Genomic DNA, 18,755 nt, shown 5'->3' with positions numbered 1-18,755 from the left:
TGGTCAAAATTTTCCCCAATGAGATTCTTCCCTGTACTTAACCATCCTAACAGGGGCAATACGATTCGAAAGCGGAAACATCCTGCCGGGATCGAAACGATTTTCAACCAATACTCTGAAAATCAGGTTAGAAAAATAGCCAATACGAAAATTAACGCAATCACTAAGCTACTTATAGAAAGACTATAAAAATACGATCCTGTTGCCGAAGAACTCAGCTTCAGAACCTTCTGCAAGCAGCCTAGTCGTAATTATTGTTTACGAAAACAAACACAATCGTGCAAGCGAATACGCGGCTGGTGAGAAATCATTCGACATCTCAGAGGCCCCTATTAGTTTGCCTCGCGATACTTGATGTTGTCTAATATAAATAGGTTGTCTGTGTCTCTTTTGTTTACTACTGAGATCAAGTTAATTCGCAGTGCTCCGCCTTCAGTGGGTCTTTCTCAATCTTTATATCTTCAATTTCTCTTTACAAACACCTATTTCAAAGACACAAGTCTTGAACACAATGGCAAAGTTTTTGAAGGCGTTAACGCTTCTTGCTGCAGTGATGCTTCCAGCTCAGACCGGAGCCAGCTTCGTTGACAACTGCACCACATTCGACTCAAACTTATGGAGCAAGGCCGACTGGGCGCAGGGGCTGGGTTCTGTGCAGTCGGCCAATGTGAATCCAAGCGGTGGAGGCGTGCTGAACTTTGAGATTCCTGCGGGAACTCATAATGGAGGAGAGATTAGATCGAAGGCGCAATACTCCTTCGGCCAAGTCGCTGCGAATTTCAAGGTTCCAAATCTACCTGGAATTATCTCGAGTATTTTCATGTACCAGGGAACCTCCACCAGCGACGAGATCGACATCGAAGTATATCTGAACAAAGGCAAATGGGAGATTGCGTTCACAATTTACCGTCTGGGAGTCAAGGAATGGGTTCATCCCTATTTCCCAACCTGGGACCCAAGCGCCGGATACAATGACTATATGATTGACTATCAAGAGTCTGCTATCTCGTTCTACATCAACGGGGCATTGGAAGCTCAATTTCATACACCATCGCAGCAGCCCATTCATCCTATGAATATTCAGCTCAACGCTTGGTACCCGGAGTGGTTGAACGGTCCCCTCGCGGCATCTACTGAATTCTTTCAGGTCAACCAGATATCTTACACGCAGTCTTGAATAGCGTGTGAGGAAGAGTTGTGAACTTTCAGCATTTGAAGGGATGGGGATACTGAGATATCTTCGATGTACATAGCTTGCAAACTCCGATCAGAGTTATGCTGTTAATCAGTGTTCAATTTTGCGTTATCTACTTATCGAATGAAACTTGTCGTTACTCAAACTGCCTTATTTAATCTACCTGAACGCAGTACAAGTTGAATAGGCGGAAAACGGCATAGCTCTCAAAGATGACGACCAGAAAGGACATGTGGAGAAGGACCTTGTACTGGAAACCCAATATTAGGCATGCAGTTCTCTGGCAGTCATCTTTATAGTTGTCGCACGTATTGAACGATAGGGGATTGAGAGTATTGACAGATTACGAAGTGGAGACACAGCATTGATATAATAAGTTGCTTTCTAATTAGCATTTGCATCTACGATACGTGGGAAAAGCGACTGATATATCCACCAAGGCATTTTGGTTTCTTTGTCTTGACATGTCATGTCCCTGTAACTGTTTATTATTGTACTACCGAAAATAACTCGGGCGTAGCAGCACGGCCGCTAGTTGTGAAAGGAACGAATAGCAGAGAGATACATTCCGTGAGTTGGTCAGACGCTGTCGTAAGAAATGATAGAAGTAGGAATAGCTTAGCCCTATGAACGCTCTGGCAGGCATCGGACTTATAAAATGATGCGACATTCCTAAACTAGTAATGAGCGACGGCTGATACAAAGCTATTCATGCTTCTCATCTCACAACCCCGCCTTATATCGGCCTGATAGTGTGGAGAGCTGGCTTCAATACGAGTGAAATCATAGGATCAATCCCATCCTTCCGGGCACAGCCTAAATACAAGCTGGTTATGCATGAAAATTTGAGTGCTAATGCCGGGCAGCGGCAGGCTCCACCCTCCGCGCAAAGCCCCAAGTAATCCGTCTCACTGCTCTTCTTTGACATACGAGTATATGTGACGGATCTTATGATTATCCTACGGGACATAGAACAGGCATCGGATATTCCTTACTCCACTATCTTACGACTATTCTCTAGTTATAAATCTAGCTGCTTTCCCGTAAAAAGAGTCAGCTGTATCGAGAAGAGGTGTGATACCAGACACAGGTTGTGAAACAGGCAGTAAAACATTGACAATTTTTGTGTCATCATGGTACGCCATCTTTTGCTTGTTACCTGCGCAGCAGGCTTTGGCCTAGCCTCAAGGGTTGTAAAACGCCAATCTCAGACTGCTACGGTCAATCTGAGTCAAATGCAAGGAGCACCCCAGCACTTTGCATCTGGGTTCCTCTACGGCATCCCGGATACCCCAAATCAGATTCCCGCACATTTCTACAGCGAAATCGCATTCAATTATGGAAGAGCTGGAGGCGCTCAGCTCCCGGCCAAGGGCTATATGGATGGTGTAGAGCAGTATCAGGTCTGTCAACCACTCCTATAAGCCCGACTATTGTTAACGATATGTAGCCTCGTTTCGCTTCAATGTTATCCAATTATAATACTTGCCGCCAATTTGGTGCCGAGTTTATTATCCTCCTTCATGATTTATGGGGAGCGGATGGGTCAGAATCTCAGTCCGACCTCTTCCCAGGGGATAATGGAGATTGGAGTACATGGGACAGCTTCCTCAACCAGGTTGTCTCTGATATGCGAGCTAATAATATGACGACTGCCATCAACGTGGATATCTGGAATGAAGCGGATGGCGGTGGCTTCTGGCTCCGAGACAGAAGTCAATTCATGGACATGTACGCCAGGACGCATAATACGCTGCGGTAAGTTTACAAGGTGCTTAGAATCTATGATGAGTTCTCTGGAGTAACCAGGAAAATAGGAGTATTCTTCCCGAGGCGCAAATATTTGGACCTACCTTTACAGGACAACCGGACCCAAATAACGTCTGGTGGACCGATTGGCTCAGCATGATTGGGTCACAAAATGTGATTCCCGATACGTATTGTTGGCATTTAATTCGTCAATCAGGAGGATCTGGTGGCGACGATATCACTTTCTCAAGGGGCGTCTTTGAGCAGTTGCTGCAACAATTCGGTCTTCCAGACCGTCCAATCAACATTGATGAATACGGCGTACGATCTTTCATTCTATCGGTATTGAGAACTAGCTGACAAACAAAATTTAGTCTCCCGAAGAGCAGGTTCCAGCCAGCTCCGCTTGGTTTATGGCCCGTTTCGAGCGCAACAATATCCACGGCCTCAGATCTGTTTGGACGGGTGGTCCATCTTTGCACGACTTCATGACCGATCTGCTGGGTAGGACAGGTGATGGTGTTTACTTTCCCGCGGGCGAATGGCAAGTGTACAGATATTACGGCACAAATATGACTGGCAACCGGGTAGAAACGACTCCATCTGCTGACGGCTTCTTTGATGTATACGCGACTGCGAGCGACCGAGTGAGAATCCTTGGCTCAGCCCATACGGAAACTGGATCTTACACTATCAATGTCGATGGAATGGCCGATTTTGGCTTTAATACCCAGGGCACGGTCAACGTCCAAACGCGAGAATTTCCATTTGCCGGTCTTCGCGGAGAGGTGGATGGGCCAATTGATCATGGCGTCACCCAGCTATCATTTCAAAACAACCAATTAGTCATACCAGCTACGATTGCAGTAAATACCAGCGCCTACGCCTGGGAAGTTTTCCGCATTTGAAGAAGAGTTGCTATGAAGAATTCGAGTCGTTCTCGGTCAATAGAAATGCAGCTAGTCCTTCATAGTTTTATGCCAATATATAATTATGTATGTCAGTGTCTAGTATGAGGAATCTCTTCTGCAGACCAACGGTAATGGATTGAGTTAGTACAAGCAATAGTGTTAGACCCAGTTAGCGAGACTCAACGTTATCCCTCCGGCAATGCAATACCAAATGTCTTATATCACGATAACGGCACTATGCTTTGCTAATGTGGTGTGCAATTAGATCATGGCCTTTAAACAACTTTGTTATTTGCTTTATTAACATCTATGCAGTGTCGCGCTGACATATGCAGTGATGCCTTAGCGCATGCTTACCTCGAAGAGCGACACATTATGCCTTGATGGACTAACAAAAACTTAAATCTAAGTGTGTCCGCAAACAATAAAGTTGACCAATAAGTGCCAAGCAAAATAACAGATGAGGCAGTTGACATATATGGCTTATTGATCTTGTTTACACTAAACACAAGTTTTGTAGCCTTCAAGGTCATGATCGTCGCCCTTACAAGCGCCAATTATCTTCACAGCCCATTCTTAGACAAGAAACCAAATATCACCTGGTAACCTGCTGTCGCATTGAGAGACAGTTCAACGACGTGTCCGGTATTAGGCTGGAGGTAGACGTCAAGGTCCTTGACATTGGGGTACAAGCCGTGAAGCAGATTCAGATCAAAAGTGCCTGCGCATTGACCTTCGCAAAAGGCGAAATCATTTTCACCAACAAAGAACTGTATTTATGGGTTAGCCAGAAGGGTAACACTTTGAGCACGTTTGAGATAATGCATGGGTAAGGCTTACCTGAAGAGGTCCAGTAAAATTGGCTACAGTATCTCCGACCCCAGTTCCCAGTGTCAAGACTTCTCCAACTCCTAGACTTGACTGGATTTCTTCGTTCCAAAAGGTTAATACTTTAGGGTCCAAAGTTTCCTTCTTAAAACTATCTGCTTGGAAAGCGGTAATACTACCAAACGCCAAATAACCGCTCGTACGATTTTCGAATAGCGCAGGGTTATGCTCAGGAGCATATGACAGATCAGCGATTTCGACCTTGAGGCCGGCAAACTCATTGTCGATCAAGAAGCCAGTGAGAATGGCGCCAGAACTAAGGGAGCCGTATCGTGCAAGGAACCAGTTGGTGACAATTGACCCATAAGAATGACCCACGTGCACGACCTTTTGGGCTGTATAATCTGTTATACTAATGCTTCCTCCAGTCTTCTCAGAGGCTGTAACGATTGTGCCATTTAGAGCGCGCTCTGTCAGAGCACGAAGGACCTCTCCTTGAAGAGGAACTTGGAGATAATCATATGCATCTGGAAGAGATGACAGACCGGCACCAAGGCGATCATAAGCCAAGACAGCGTAGCCTTGATCCAATGCAGCTTTCACAAACGAAAGGTCATCCCGTCTATAAGTGGGATCGAACAAACTATATCCAGCCCGTGAGTCATGGTATGCACCCACTAGATGAAAACATTATGCAGCATGACTTACCCCTTTGTGAAGCCAACGCCATGAGACGCAATCAGGAGAGTATTCTCACCATTCCGCGGAGTTGACGGAATGCAAAAGTGACCGCTTATTTCGAAGTCTCCACCAACCGCGATATCGCCGCCGGAAATTTCGGCGATAGTCAGAGCATCCCACCGACTGCAGATGTCACAAAAGAAGTTAGCCAACCTAGTTCAGCAAAGCCGTTAGCTAAGGTATCTCATACTCTCTACTTAGAGTAAATTCGACTGCGTCGACACTGCTATCAACCTTCACGGTGTTGAACTTTGTGTTGTTGGCATGCGCAGTAACAGGAATTAAGAGCTCAACACAGTTAGAAGCGGAAGCCAAAGCCGAGCCATATGCGGCGATGAGAGCCAAAGACCCAAGAGACTTAGAAGCAGAGAGCACCATTGCGTATAGTTCCTACAGATAGGGTTAGATTTAGAATGGTAGGTAGAATGGGCTTGAGTAAGGGAACAGCTGCGATGTCTTTATACCTTTTCTAACACCTCCTATGACGAACAGTTAATGGCACATGTGATAATCAACTCAGCATATTTTGTAATCCAATACATCATGCCTCCTTTTCAAATCGTGATATTGAGCCACATTGTAAGCACATTTACATCTCGCTTTGCCTATTGCAGTACACATTTCGACCAGGTGAGTATACAAGTGCTTACGTGCTGAGGGTAGATGCGGTAACTGCAAGGATTATAAGGTGCTTCAACATCAACCCGTATCGCTGGCAGGGATCTATTAATACGGAAATGCTTCCGTCATGTCATTTCTTGAAGCTATGCATTCTGCCTGATGTGTTGCACCCTAGTAAACCGCGGACTTCGCAGCCGGCTCACCCGCCATCGCTACGAGAATGATTTCGCCACTTTAATAATATGAAGCGGGCGTTGATGTTTAAATCGCGCAAATATTGACTTATTAAGATGTTTGGGAATAATATTGACAACAATTGACCGGATTTAGTTACCAAGGATTAGAAGACGGGATATTCACAAACCAGGCTTCTTCCAAACTTGGATCGCAAGTCATGCATATGTGTATCACAGAGATCATCTATTGCCCATAATGCAGAAGTTGTGTCTTTAAAATACGGCAATTCAATATGCTACAGAAAATGGGTTGAGGAAGGTTGTCACAATCCGATCGATAAATGACCGACTAGAATCGGACCTTACATGTAGGTTAGATCCGATCGGCTCCACCCGATCGAACCCAACTATAAAGATATGAGCAATCACAGAAGTAGTAAAGTATGATAGATCGACTTTTACACAAAAAATGGCTCCTGGTAAAGATGAGATACAACAAGGTCAAAGCAAATTGTGGTTGATGCAATGATATCTGAGGGGTTTAGTGCAATGGTGATAAAACATCAGATGCTGCTCCGATTCTAGATGAACCAATGTCCATCCATTGGATGAAATAATGCTAACCAAACCTTTTAAATCTATAGGCATGATTATTAATACCTATGGATCAATTTTTCTTTCTGCATCGCCATGAGCACGTCGGTGGAGTCTCCAATGCTTGGATTGTTTTAAGTATATGGATTAGATGAGGAATAAAATCAGTCAGTTTCTCCTCATATGTCCATGACATCCTTATGACAATCTCTCATGAACGTCTTTTGGGTTTCTCTTCTCTTCTGTCTAGGATGCATAGGCAGTGGGGGTAAGAGTTGTAGTTGACCCAGACTAGCTTCGAATTCTCGGCAGGCTTACCGCTTCTCCGCTGGCCCCAAGGGATTAGTAGCACAATTTAAAGGTATATAACTTCATACATAGCGGAATTCTCCGTTAGATATAATTCATAGGTAGTTCGAAGCCACAGGTGACTGGAATCCTTTACAAACGTGATGCACAAAAGTTGTGATTATTAATATCCTTACAGTCAAGGCAGTTCAGAGCCTTAATTTGAAGAGGAGTCCTTGCGCAAGGAATATATATGACAAAAGAAGTTAAAGCTTTCTAATTTGTGTGAACCAAACATGGTTGGCCACTGGTATCTATCGAATTACCATAATCTATATGCAGTCCAGCCGCCTCATATGCGACGGCATCGCTGTAGTTCCTGTCTATCTCATCACCTTCCTTCTCTCTCTCTCTCTCTCTGAAACAAAACATATGTCGTCTTTCATCTAGTGAGTGAAAGAATGCTTGTCGTTATCACTAAGACTCTCAGTCTCAATGTATATTGTGTGCTCTTGGATAATATTTCTGGAGCTGGAGTTTTCGTCTTCCAACCTTTTCCATTTCCCACCAACAACTGTGGTTTTTCCACTAGCAGTCAGATTATCCAGCTGCGTTGAAGGAGTGCGGTTGTGACTTCGACCGGTGCCAGACTCGGCGGCGTACCCGTTGCTTTTGTTACCGGAGCGGTTTTTGGATGAGTCAATATACTTACGCACCAAAATGCGAAGCGCTGGAAGGCAAGCGGCGATAAGAGCAATACCACTTTCGAGGAGGCACCAAAGAGTAATATAACCGCTCCAATCTATGAAATGTCGTTAGACTAGTGGATACAGTCGGAATAAAACAATTCAACTTACACAAACGATCTTCTGTGGCCAGGTAGTACTTTAGATACGGTGCTCGGACAATGGTTGCTGTGCTAGCGAGAGCACCGAGTCCAAGGACAAGCATTACAATCATCTTTTGTCGAGAAGACATCTGAAGATTGCGGACGATGAAATAAGGCAAGATCGCACAAGTCCAATCTGTCACAATTCCCACTGCTGTCCAGGCGTAGCCAATGCGAACAACGATCATGAAATCGCCACAGGTACCCAAAAGGGGGTTCCAATACGCTGGGACCGGATGACAGTAGAGAAGAGTTGCGAGAATTCCGATAATGGACATGATGCTTGCTACAAAAAGCATTGCATAGAGTCCCCAGCGATGCCATTTATTCGTGGTGATGCGGTTTAACGTGAACCCAACCGAGGCCTTGATGAAAGGCATGGAGAAACCGTATAGCACATTCGAGTACATGGCGTATTCAGCACATCGTATCATGAGGAGCATATTTAGTTTTGAGTCATGAGAACCCAGTCCATAGTAGCACGCTTCGATGGCAAATATCGCACTGGACAGAAAAGATCCCTATTCGTACACAACAGATTGATCTGGGTAAGTGATTGATCGAATTGAAGTGAACGCAGATTTAGGTGCATCACATCAAGGGCCTCGAACCAAATACTTACATATCCTAGAACGATGAACGTATCTTCCCAACCCCAAGTTCCTGCAGATTTTCCCATCCATGCGCGAACATATATCCTGAGAGCAACGACAATAGTAGACAAAACTGTAAATATCAGAATGATAATTACTAGGGTTAGTGCTAACCCCGTCGGTGCAATTGGAGGCTGCGCATATGCTTGCTGGGAAAGCAACAGTCCCTGCTGCAAAGGCGTAAGAGAAGCCGTAGGTGTTGCCTGAGGAGCCATAGTGACCGTTAACTTGAGTAAAGACACCAGCAACAAACTTGTTGCTGCTGTCAGCTCCTATTTACCATTCATCAAGCCGAAGGACAAAAGAGAGCTGAGAATGGATATGCCAGGACATGTGTATACTTAAATTAAACAACATGCAGTGGCGGCCGCACATCTTCTTACCCCTGGGGGCAGTTACAATTGCCTGAAAATAGATGTTGGCAGGGTACTGCTTCATACAGTTAGGTCGTATTACAGAAGGATTGGAGCGGGCGATCTTCTACATGTACGTCGTAATCAGAAACTTCGCTACGATGACAAAAGTGCAGGCCACTGATCTCATTCCTACGCAGATAATCCGGCTCTGGATTGTGTGGTCCATCAGGAAGGTCTTACACAACTCTGTAGATTACCCCTACGACCATTAAATAGCTGGTGAAAGGAAAATGCAGCCATTCGGATTTACAATTATTTGGCTACCATGTTGGTAGGAGCAGAACTTCACGTTCACGCGGGCGATATGCTCCGTACCATAACCCTAGACACTTCATAGTAGTACGACTGCATTCTCACTAAGATTCCCCATGCTACAGCTTTTGCATGGGTTATATCCTAGTGCGGAATTAGGATGCACCGGGGACGGCTTGTTTCGCAAATCATTCTCCGTGACTCCTATCGACCAGTAACACCTCTGGCCTAGCTTCTGAGGCAGATTGACCTTGCTATTGCAATGTGTGTATCGACAATGCAAACAGACAACGCGTGAGAACACTCCGATTTATACTGGAACTTTGACAGATTCAGTGAAATTAAGTCGGATTCGTATCAGGATTAATAAGCCGAATCAAATTTGAGTCTAGCACCAAACATCTTTGCTGAAGAGAATTTTCAGCTGTTGTTATACCGCATTCGTAATAGTTGTTGGTCTATCATATGTTACTCGTCTCATTTGTTATTACGAGTATAGCAAGTTCAATTATCTCAGGCTAGCCCTATGTCAGGCTTTACACCGACTTTTTTTTTCTGCTTCACTCGTTTGCCTCGCTGTGTAAAACAGTACCTTTAAACTCTCTCTCTCTCTCTCTCAAAAAAAAAAAAAACAAATACAATTCTCTCACTTTCACTATTACAGTTGCCTCACTTCCACTTATAGAGCAACAGTGGGTTGCCAGAAACTGTAAGCATACTCAAACATCCGTGCAGCTTGGCCAGCGGAACTCCGACTCTCTCAGGGGCTTTTTTACCAGGAACACCATTGCCTAACTGCATTCAACCATTTTTCTGTCAGCAAGCCAGGAGTACGAGTATGCTATCCTGGCTCTCGGTACTCCGTCCGCAGGATGATTTTATATGAGTAATCTGGCCTATTTAAGCTGTGCTTACCCCCAGCCTAGGCGAAATGCGGAGTAACGCGAGCACGTCTTGACATTAATATGTTACAGATATCCTGGCGGTTCTTATGAGTGCAGCGGAACGCTCAACTCAATTCCGGAACTAACTGTTTACTGCCGAGATCGTCTGATGAATCGGCAGTCCTGCTTCCTCCGTACTTTCGTCGTGAACTTCCATGGCACCCCTGTAGCTGATCTATCACCAAGTGTCTAAACCTTTCTCAGTCTGATGCGACTTAGATGGTTGTTCCGTATTCCCCGTTGTTGGTTCTATGCCCAACAGGAAATTAGTAAATGCTACTCTACACGAAGACTTATGGCAAAAGTATTTCCCGTATTCGGGGACAATGCATGCATGATATTGAAAGGGGAAACCAAGTCCGGTATGGGTGTTGGTTCGCGTCCCCCGTTGAAGTGGTGTCAACGAGGTCTTATCGAAGCAGTACATTATTGGAAATGACCTCTATTTCTCAGTTATCTCTTTTTTATAGAAATTATCTAATAACTTGACGCGCAGAAGTTTTCGCTGCACGCGGAAGCGGCCCTCAAAGTTGAACCGCGTAAACTCAGTCAAAATGTTCGGCAGAACGCCTGCACCAAGCAAAGTTCCTACGGATATCGTTATTCCTTTTCGTTTCTTTGATGACACGCCATTATGGAAGGCCTTCATATTGTATTCCATGTTTGTTTTCGACGACGTGCTAGATGCCGAAAAACTTCGAGACAGTCTAGAGAAGCTAGCAAGGCATGATGGCTGGAACAAACTCGGGGCTCGCCTGCGTAAAGATGTAAGCTGGAGCAACTAGGCTCGGATTATCGCATAGGAGGGAAACGCTGATGTTATAGGCAGAACCAAGGCAATCTTGAGTATCATGTGCCAACCGAATTTACTGAAGAGCGCCGACCTCTTACATATTCTCATATCACGCACAACATGAGCGCTTCAGATCATCCGATTGCGTCGAAGATACCGAATCCGAGCTCAAGTCCCGCAGTCGTGTGCGATCCTGACGACTTTCGCGACTTGTTCCGCCCAGAAGGCGGCCCAATTAGCCTCGAAGATTACCTGAACCGAGATATCCCTCAATTGGGCTTGCATATTGTTTCCTTTACGGATAAAACTCTTGTTGTTATATATTGGCCACATACTCTAATGGATGCTCTGGGCAAGAAAGCTTTGATGAACGCATGGATATTGATGCTTCAGGGTCGAGATGACAAAATTATCCCTCCACAGGGCGGCGATGGCGATCCGTTGGCAGACTTGGGTAAGAGTCCGACGGAGGCTCACAAGTTGGCAAATCAGCGATTGTCAATGTTCGGATTGGCGCATTACGGAATGAATAATGTTCTTGATCTATTCCGTACCCAAGAGCATCGAATGGTTTGTGTTCCAGGCTCCTTCGTCGAGGGCCTGCGCAATGAGGCGATTGGTGAGCTTACAGCCAACGGTACGGAAGATCCTTTCCTTAGCGAAGGTGATGTTCTTTGTGCTTGGTGGACAAGGCTCGCCGTCTCCCATCTACCCCATGCTACCCAGAAGACGGTTGTTCTGAACAATGCGTACTCTTTGCGAAAATCTCTTGAAACGGATTTGCTCCCTAAGGGTGCTCCGTACGTGTCAAATGCAATTGGCTTCATTAATGTGTTACTGCCGGTGCAGTACATATTTGAGAAGCCACTCAGCTACATTGCAGCTGCTACTCGTAATGCGATTAAGGAGCTCGGCTCGCGTTCTCAGGTAGAGGCGTTTTCTGCTCTATGGCGAGAATCCAGCGGCAAAATCCCGCCTTTCTTCGGCGACGGCAGTATGCACATGATTACATACTCGAACTGGAGTAAAGCAAAGCTTTTTGAAACTGATTTTTCTGCGGCGGTTATAAAGTCATGTAAAGAAGGTGGGAGGTCTGGACTACCGACATATATACAGAACAACCAATTTGGCTTGGTACTGCCGAATGGTTTCCCTATCATTGGTAAAGATAATGATGGAAATTTCTGGCTTTCTGGGTATATGAATAAGGGACTCTGGGGTCGGATAGAAGAGCAGCTTGCAAAAGCTTAGGGCGTGTAGCAAGTTGGTGGACTCTTTGCGACTTATAAGTAAATGGAGTTAATCAGGTCACAGACCTTTGTAATAGTGTACAAATGCATACAGCGAGCGTGAGCTTTCAACATTGATGAAATACAAGCTCACATGGAACTATAGTGGTTATGTAATTTGTGATTTGCTACCTTAGTATGCATTTCGTTATGAAGAATGCGGCATCCCAATGGCGCTACCCTGTGACTTGTGACTACATTTGCATAACAAAAATGCTCGACTTCGCAATGCTCATCACACAGGTATTTCTGATATTGCGATTAATTTTCTCTTAATATCTCGATTGAGTACATGTTTAGCTACCAAGATGATAGATCACCACCCTATCGCCAAGATTTAGTTGCTGACGCTCAGTGAAGCAGAGCCACTGCCACCCCAGCCTTCAACGGCAACGACCTGGTAGTTCATAGCTCCGAGATTCATCCCATGCGAAGCCCAGGCGTTGAAATGGTTCTGAACAGTGACAGTACCACTGGTTCTGGGGGAGTTTCGCACTGAGATGTACTGGTTAAAGGTTGCTGTGCCTTGGATAGAAGGCTCGTTAACACGAGTATTCTCATAAATGGTGTAAGTTGCTCCATCACTAGTCACAGTTCCCTTCACGGTACCCTGAGCAGGATAGGCGTGGTTATCCTCCATAATATAATACTCAACCAGCGGGTTGGTGCTCCAGCCATAGACGGAGAGCAGACCAGTTCCGCTGTTGACACCGAAGGAGCCACTGAAGTTGATGGGCCTACGTTTCTCTTTTGTTAGCGAACAAATTGCTCAGAATGATGGAATTGAAGAGCTGTATTTCTTACGAAGAAGATCCAGTACTCCAGCCAACTCCGACAACAAAGTCATCTTGAGTGTTCCAGTTGACAGAGAACCCACTGCTAGAGGGAGAATAGTTGACTGTTCCGCCGGTCTGGTAATTTTGATCGTAGTTGATGCTGGCACGACGGCGAACGTCATTGTGTGATCCAAGAACAAAATCATGGGCACCGCGCTCAGTAATGTCTACACTGCTTTCAGAGGGACCGAGACCAGTAGGTATGGCCAAGGAACCAGCAATGCTGGTGAGGGCAATTAAGAGACTGCTGGATCCAATCATGTTGATCTTTGTGGAAGTGTTCGTGCTTGGAGAAGATGTTGTGCTAGTGGTGAGCTCATACTTTCAACGGCAGGCTTCCATCCACGACTTTATATGCAATTTCTCTTAGCTGAAATCACTTTTTCATAACATTCAAGACTCAAGTCACGATCACTTTGACAGAAGGTAAACATCACCAAGTGAGGTTGAAAACACACATCGCATGGTCGTATCCTCGGAGCTTGGCATTTTGCCTAAAACATACCCTTCAGGTACCGGGTCAAACGGCATCAAAGTGCCGTAAAGCAGGACGGCTGAGAGGACGTACCCCAATCAATCGTCAGTTTTTCAGCTTCGAATCTCAATTGGGTTCCAAATCGGGCTCTTCGGGCCTCACGCGGCTTCTTCCCCAGATCTGGGGTACGTCCGGTTAAAGTTGTCGCATTTAGCCTGCCAATCATATCGAAATGCTTTTTTGGGAGGTTGTGGAGGATGTGGTATTCCGGTGGATCGCACGGCAGCTCTACTGGGATTTGACATTGAGGGGCTGCGTTTCAGAAGCAAATACACATCAATAGTCAAACATCATTGGCAAACAATGACGTGGTTGCATGAAAAGAGCCGGTGCCTTCCATATCTGTTAGAAGCTACGTTGACCCCAAATTATTAGTAGCTGATATTTATTGTTTTGAGCTTCCTCATACGGACCAAACGTCCTAGGTCTACGTAAGGGCTTCAGCACTTACGGCTGGTTAACTAAGTACATAACTACCGATAGATTCAATGAGACTTGATGCCATTAGGCCGCAACTCAGTATTTCTGAGTCTTTTAGTACGGTACATACGGCTGATAAGTCATGCCACTAGGCAATTTGTATTGTAATAATGTGAGAACAATATCAGGTATAAAAGCCTTGGCGCCGTTTGCCTCATAATAGCAAAGGAAACTGCCACACCTCAGAGTAGCTCTCTCATAATGTGATATGGCTCCGCAATATTCGTCATAGGATATATGCGACTCATAATGTGTAGTAAGAGCTGTTGATGGCGTGATAAAAGTGTTCATGTGCACTTGTTTTACTCCACCTCATACCTTTCCTCCATCAACCTCACTTACTCCATCTGCTCATTATCCGGCTGATATCACTATAACGCGTAATAAGTCGATTTATTATTAACATTTCATATGCGAAGTAACGAATCCGCTAATCCGAGGGCTTAAAGGCCAGCGTATGCAAATGTAGCTGGCTGATAGAGGAACAGGAAAAGATCGGCTACACACTTGCTGGATAAGAGGGAGAGATGGCGTCAGCTCCATTTAGAGCCGGAAAAAAATATCTAAAAACTAAAGGTCTCATGATATAGGCATTCAATTACTGTAATTATGTGTCTTAGCCTTTCATAAAAGTGTGGATATCGTTGGGTAGCGGCAGATGGGCCGTTCCGTGAAGCCTGGCCTGGCAAGTGCGCAAAACGGCATGGATCTGCCGCCCCCTCAAGTCGTAATCTGCCAGAACAAGAGACTACTGAAGCGAAGCTTTCAAATACGCGTTATTTTGACCAAAAAAACCCCCCGATTCAGCCTAAATACTGAAGCCGTCTACTAAGTCATTCGAGGGGCTGAGTTCGCCAACCAAGAATGTATGACAAACTCTGGAATGGTATATCCACATGCCGAGGAGTATTTCATCTAAAAGGAGAGGAATATCTCATGAAACTTCTACTTTATCTTCCTTTATACATATTAGTATCGATTCATGCATAGATTATCAGGTTTTCCCCCCCTTTAGCATCAAACATATTGACATTTGAGTCGTTACCACTTGGCAGTTTTCAGTGCTGATACACGGATACCATCACTCTATGACATGGCGTTATGCTTCAGATAGTCATGACATTTCTCTGGTCTCCTTCCAGCTCCCACTCCCCTTTCCATGTGCCAAGATATTCCTCACGCGATCTAGAGTGTCAGTCAGCTTTGGATTAATTCTCTTGAACCGGCGAGCTACGGATCGTTAGATACATACAATAAAGCTCGCACAGAGTTGTTGTTCAGTGGAGAAAATCTCTCTTGGGAACATTGCAAGACAATATCTGCTTGAGATAGTGTGCCGAGGACGTGAGTAGCGATTTATACCCATCTTTTATACTCAAATGGTATACTTCTTGTGGTTATCGCTGGCTCGACATGAACTTCAGATTGAGTTTAAGCATATGTCCTGATATAAGGCTTATGAACACCAAGCACGCTAGCAGCAGAGAGAGTTTTAGAAAGGAATATCATGGTAGGAGAAAGAAAGGTAAGAGTATATGTATGATCCATGTCTCTAAAAGTTTGAGAGAGAGTCGGAGAAGGAGTTTGGTGCCAAGCGATCAGTAGCTGTTAGACAGTATGATATATATGGAGAGCTATTTTGCATGACTCTTCTCTCTTTGGTACTTCAATAAAATCATTAGCAAGTGATATAACCATAGAACGTGTATGCTTTTTATGTTGCACAACTTTGGCTATCTATATGTTTAAAGGTAGCCTTGAAGACGCTAGGTCAGTGCCTGTGAAGTGTCCATCTTAACACCAACTTACTAGTGATGAGACAGTCCACTCTTTATTGCAGTCAACTACAAGAGACTTTCGGTCTTTTCTTCGGTTTAATCCTATATATGAGGTTTCATCTGCGACCGTCAGATCAGTTTTGTAATATGAGGTTGAGTTTTAAGAGATGGTTGCCTACATGGGTAACTCCCCTAAATGATTGTGTAGCTTATAGAGTGTGTAGTCATCTCAACTAATACGCCAGGAAATTGATACGCATGATGATCGTCTACGGTGCTTTAGTGCCGATTCTTCCCAAACTTACGAACAAAGGGAAAGGCTGTGGAGATTGCCTGGCTGTTCGCTGGCGTATCCAATGAGGCTCCTCTTCATTACACCGCTAGGGATAGAAGGTACACATTTCATTGCGCCCATTCTATTAGCCGAAGTAAGCTCCGCCACTGATAATAACCTTATTTTTAACCTTGGCGGCCGTGGGATGTGTGATCGCTTTACGAGGAAAATTCTTCCCGGAGATCTCCTGTTGTATTCCAAACGGAACACTCCATGAAAAGCAATAGGTAAGCTGCATTGACTTATTGATCATGTATCAAGTAAGTGGCAGTTTAAATGAACCAGATCCAAATGCAAGCTGTCTTTCCAACGTCCACTAAATGAATGTAGTGGAAAATCTTGGCCCCTAGAAAAGTATGACACATTTAGTGAACTCAAAGCCTATGGTGCCCTATCCAGACTTCATCTTCGAGGTATCAAAGATTGATTCAACATTCTCTTAAGTCTTAGACATTCTCAATATCGTCTCTACATTCTAAGATGTGGATGGAAACTCCTTATGTCCGTTTAAACGGGCTGCGGTCTCCGCTACCTGCGGAGGCAAGGGCAATAGGCTGTTGCAATCCGTGTGGCTACCGGGGTGGTCTCTCTGCAGCGGTATTCACATGACTTGGATCGAGAATGTTCAGTAACTATAACCATGACCACGAACAGGCAGGTTACGATACAGCAACGCCGTGGCTAATATGATCCAACTCGAGCCACTCATTGCAATGGCCAATGGAGGCATCTACGTTCCTCGAACATTTCTGACTTGGAGTTCAAATGTGAAGAAGAATTTATGGTGAGGAGCCGCCGGTTATATCATCACCATTGAGATTCAGAAGATATAGCCACTCGAGGTGAGTAAAAACTGCACGGATGCGACCAATATCAGCAGCATCTTGATCCAAGATAACGTGCAGTGAATTGAACTTGCGAACTATTGGAGACTCAAGATCAGGACATTACGCATCAGTCATTAAAGCTCGTTCAAATAGGTAACACAGTCAAGTAGGCTGTTAGCCTACTGGCTATTCGCCCAGCCCATCTTGACAATTAGATTAAAAGATCCCAAACTGATACTGTGATCGTTCTGACACGACATATTTAGAGACGCGATGGTGGTTTGCTGAATCATCGTCAATCATTGAGGGTATTTTACTTATTTGTTTTGATGGAAATGTTGCAAGTATCAGCTATACATGCTCATTTAGCTTGTTCGGTTCACCGATGTGTAACTCACCCGCCAGCATAAAGGCATACGTAAAGGTATATCGTGTTAAGTACGGAGTAAAATTCGCTATAGAGTTCTTTGTCAAGGATTTTCGAATTTATCCACTGCTCTACGTCCAATAGACGCTTGAATCAGCCGCTTTGACAAACAAGAAGCTGCAAGTCGGTCAGGTTTTTCCCAGCTCTGCTTGTTTAAATGATGTGTTATATAATCTATATATCACTGCCGGCCCGATACGTAGTTTGTTTACATGGGTTGAGGTTACATGCAAGGCATAAGAACACCGAAAGCAACCGACAAGTGAGGCGAACGCGGGGCATACCTCGACCACTGTGCATGCGGCATTCGCTTGTAGAATATGCATACGCCGATTCTATTTCCAATAGTGAGTAGAGAAAGCTGAGAGGCAAAAGCTGTTTCTTTCGTACCTTCATATTTTTTCTCCTTTGCCTCTTAATTGACGCATATAGCAGAGCCTAGGTTGGATCGTCATAAAGACAATGAATGTAAACCGCAATTCTCACGACAAGTTTCACGAATATACGTGGAGAATATGTAACACTCTTTTGTAATTGAGCTACTCCCAAAGAAATTGTATAACCGAATCAGGGTATATGATTGGCACGTACGGCTCAATTCATGCAAGTCGGATAAGTAAACCGAGACGACGGCGTATTAAAATACCGAAGCGCCGACCTAGTTTAACGGCCCGGGAAAATACCCAGGCATCGGATTGGTGCGCTTTTGGGCTTTAATTTACGGCTGTAACTTCAAAGAAGATCTTATATAAAGAATCCGGGGTTTACCTACTATAAACTCGATTGGATGCAACGGGCACCAAACTGGTTGGTGGAAAGATGTGGGGTATAGTGGCGATCAAAAGGGTTTTTGAACGACAAAACACTTGCAAGCCTCTTTTTCCCCCCTATTATTGCTTGACAATGCCTCTATAATGTCGTATTCTATCCTGCAGAGGCCCCAATATTGCATAGTCTTCATAAAGTTGGGTTGCGCTCATGAAACTCAACTTCAAAACGGCGGCAAATATGAAGTCTCGATCCTGAACTAGAGACTACAGCCTGTTGTCTCCAACAGCCTGAGATCATAACATGTAGTCTATAGTACAGGGGTTGACGTCTATATAACTCTGCCTGATCCCCATTGTCAAGTACCAAGAAACTGAGAAGTCATCGACTCATCAAGATTTAAAAAGCTTACATCAAAAAGTGTATACAAC

General features: G+C 44.6%; 6 protein-coding genes across 6 annotated transcripts; 3 read left to right on the top strand and 3 right to left on the bottom strand.

Annotated features, from left to right (window-relative positions):
• Positions 1-240: 240 nt before the first annotated feature.
• On the top strand, positions 241-1,553 carry V8C40DRAFT_238126 (glycoside hydrolase family 16 protein). The gene is made up of 2 exons (XM_083214382.1): positions 241-435; positions 552-1,553. Coding segments are annotated over exons 1-2 (627 nt in total). The 5' UTR covers positions 241-434; the 3' UTR covers positions 1,178-1,553.
• Positions 1,554-2,251: 698 nt separating this feature from the next.
• V8C40DRAFT_285650 (glycoside hydrolase family 39 protein) lies at positions 2,252-3,852 on the top strand (the record flags this gene model as incomplete). Its single annotated transcript, XM_083222413.1, has 4 exons — positions 2,252-2,598; positions 2,646-2,953; positions 3,013-3,265; positions 3,319-3,852. Exons 1-4 carry the CDS (start codon positions 2,329-2,331, stop codon positions 3,850-3,852), a joined length of 1,365 nt encoding a protein of 454 aa, XP_083076591.1. The 5' UTR covers positions 2,252-2,328.
• Positions 3,853-4,418: 566 nt separating this feature from the next.
• Positions 4,419-5,802, bottom strand: V8C40DRAFT_285649 (alpha/beta hydrolase; the record flags this gene model as incomplete). Its single annotated transcript, XM_083222412.1, has 4 exons — positions 4,419-4,625; positions 4,696-5,326; positions 5,392-5,547; positions 5,615-5,802. 4 exons carry the CDS (start codon positions 5,800-5,802, stop codon positions 4,419-4,421), a joined length of 1,182 nt encoding a protein of 393 aa, XP_083076590.1.
• Positions 5,803-7,549: 1,747 nt separating this feature from the next.
• On the bottom strand, positions 7,550-8,860 carry V8C40DRAFT_285648 (GPCR, PTH11-type; the record flags this gene model as incomplete). Its single annotated transcript, XM_083222411.1, has 3 exons — positions 7,550-7,905; positions 7,961-8,513; positions 8,615-8,860. 3 exons carry the CDS (start codon positions 8,858-8,860, stop codon positions 7,550-7,552), a joined length of 1,155 nt encoding a protein of 384 aa, XP_083076589.1.
• Positions 8,861-10,811: 1,951 nt separating this feature from the next.
• V8C40DRAFT_263488 (uncharacterized protein) lies at positions 10,812-12,301 on the top strand (the record flags this gene model as incomplete). The annotated part of the gene is made up of 2 exons (XM_083219473.1): positions 10,812-11,024; positions 11,087-12,301. The coding sequence occupies 2 exons, from the start codon at positions 10,812-10,814 to the stop codon at positions 12,299-12,301; spliced, it is 1,428 nt and encodes a 475-aa protein (XP_083076588.1).
• Positions 12,302-12,676: 375 nt separating this feature from the next.
• V8C40DRAFT_273582 (glycoside hydrolase family 11 protein) lies at positions 12,677-13,436 on the bottom strand (the record flags this gene model as incomplete). Its single annotated transcript, XM_083220505.1, has 2 exons — positions 12,677-13,076; positions 13,144-13,436. 2 exons carry the CDS (start codon positions 13,434-13,436, stop codon positions 12,677-12,679), a joined length of 693 nt encoding a protein of 230 aa, XP_083076587.1.
• Positions 13,437-18,755: the final 5,319 nt, after the last annotated feature.

This window comes from Trichoderma camerunense (genome assembly GCF_050948025.1).
Source record: "Trichoderma camerunense strain CBS 138272 chromosome Unknown V8C40scaffold_4, whole genome shotgun sequence".
In the NCBI taxonomy this organism is placed as follows: Eukaryota; Fungi; Ascomycota; class Sordariomycetes; order Hypocreales; family Hypocreaceae; genus Trichoderma; species Trichoderma camerunense.
The sequence above is the reverse complement of the archived record's forward strand: the minus strand, read 5'-3'. Positions and strand labels throughout refer to the sequence as shown.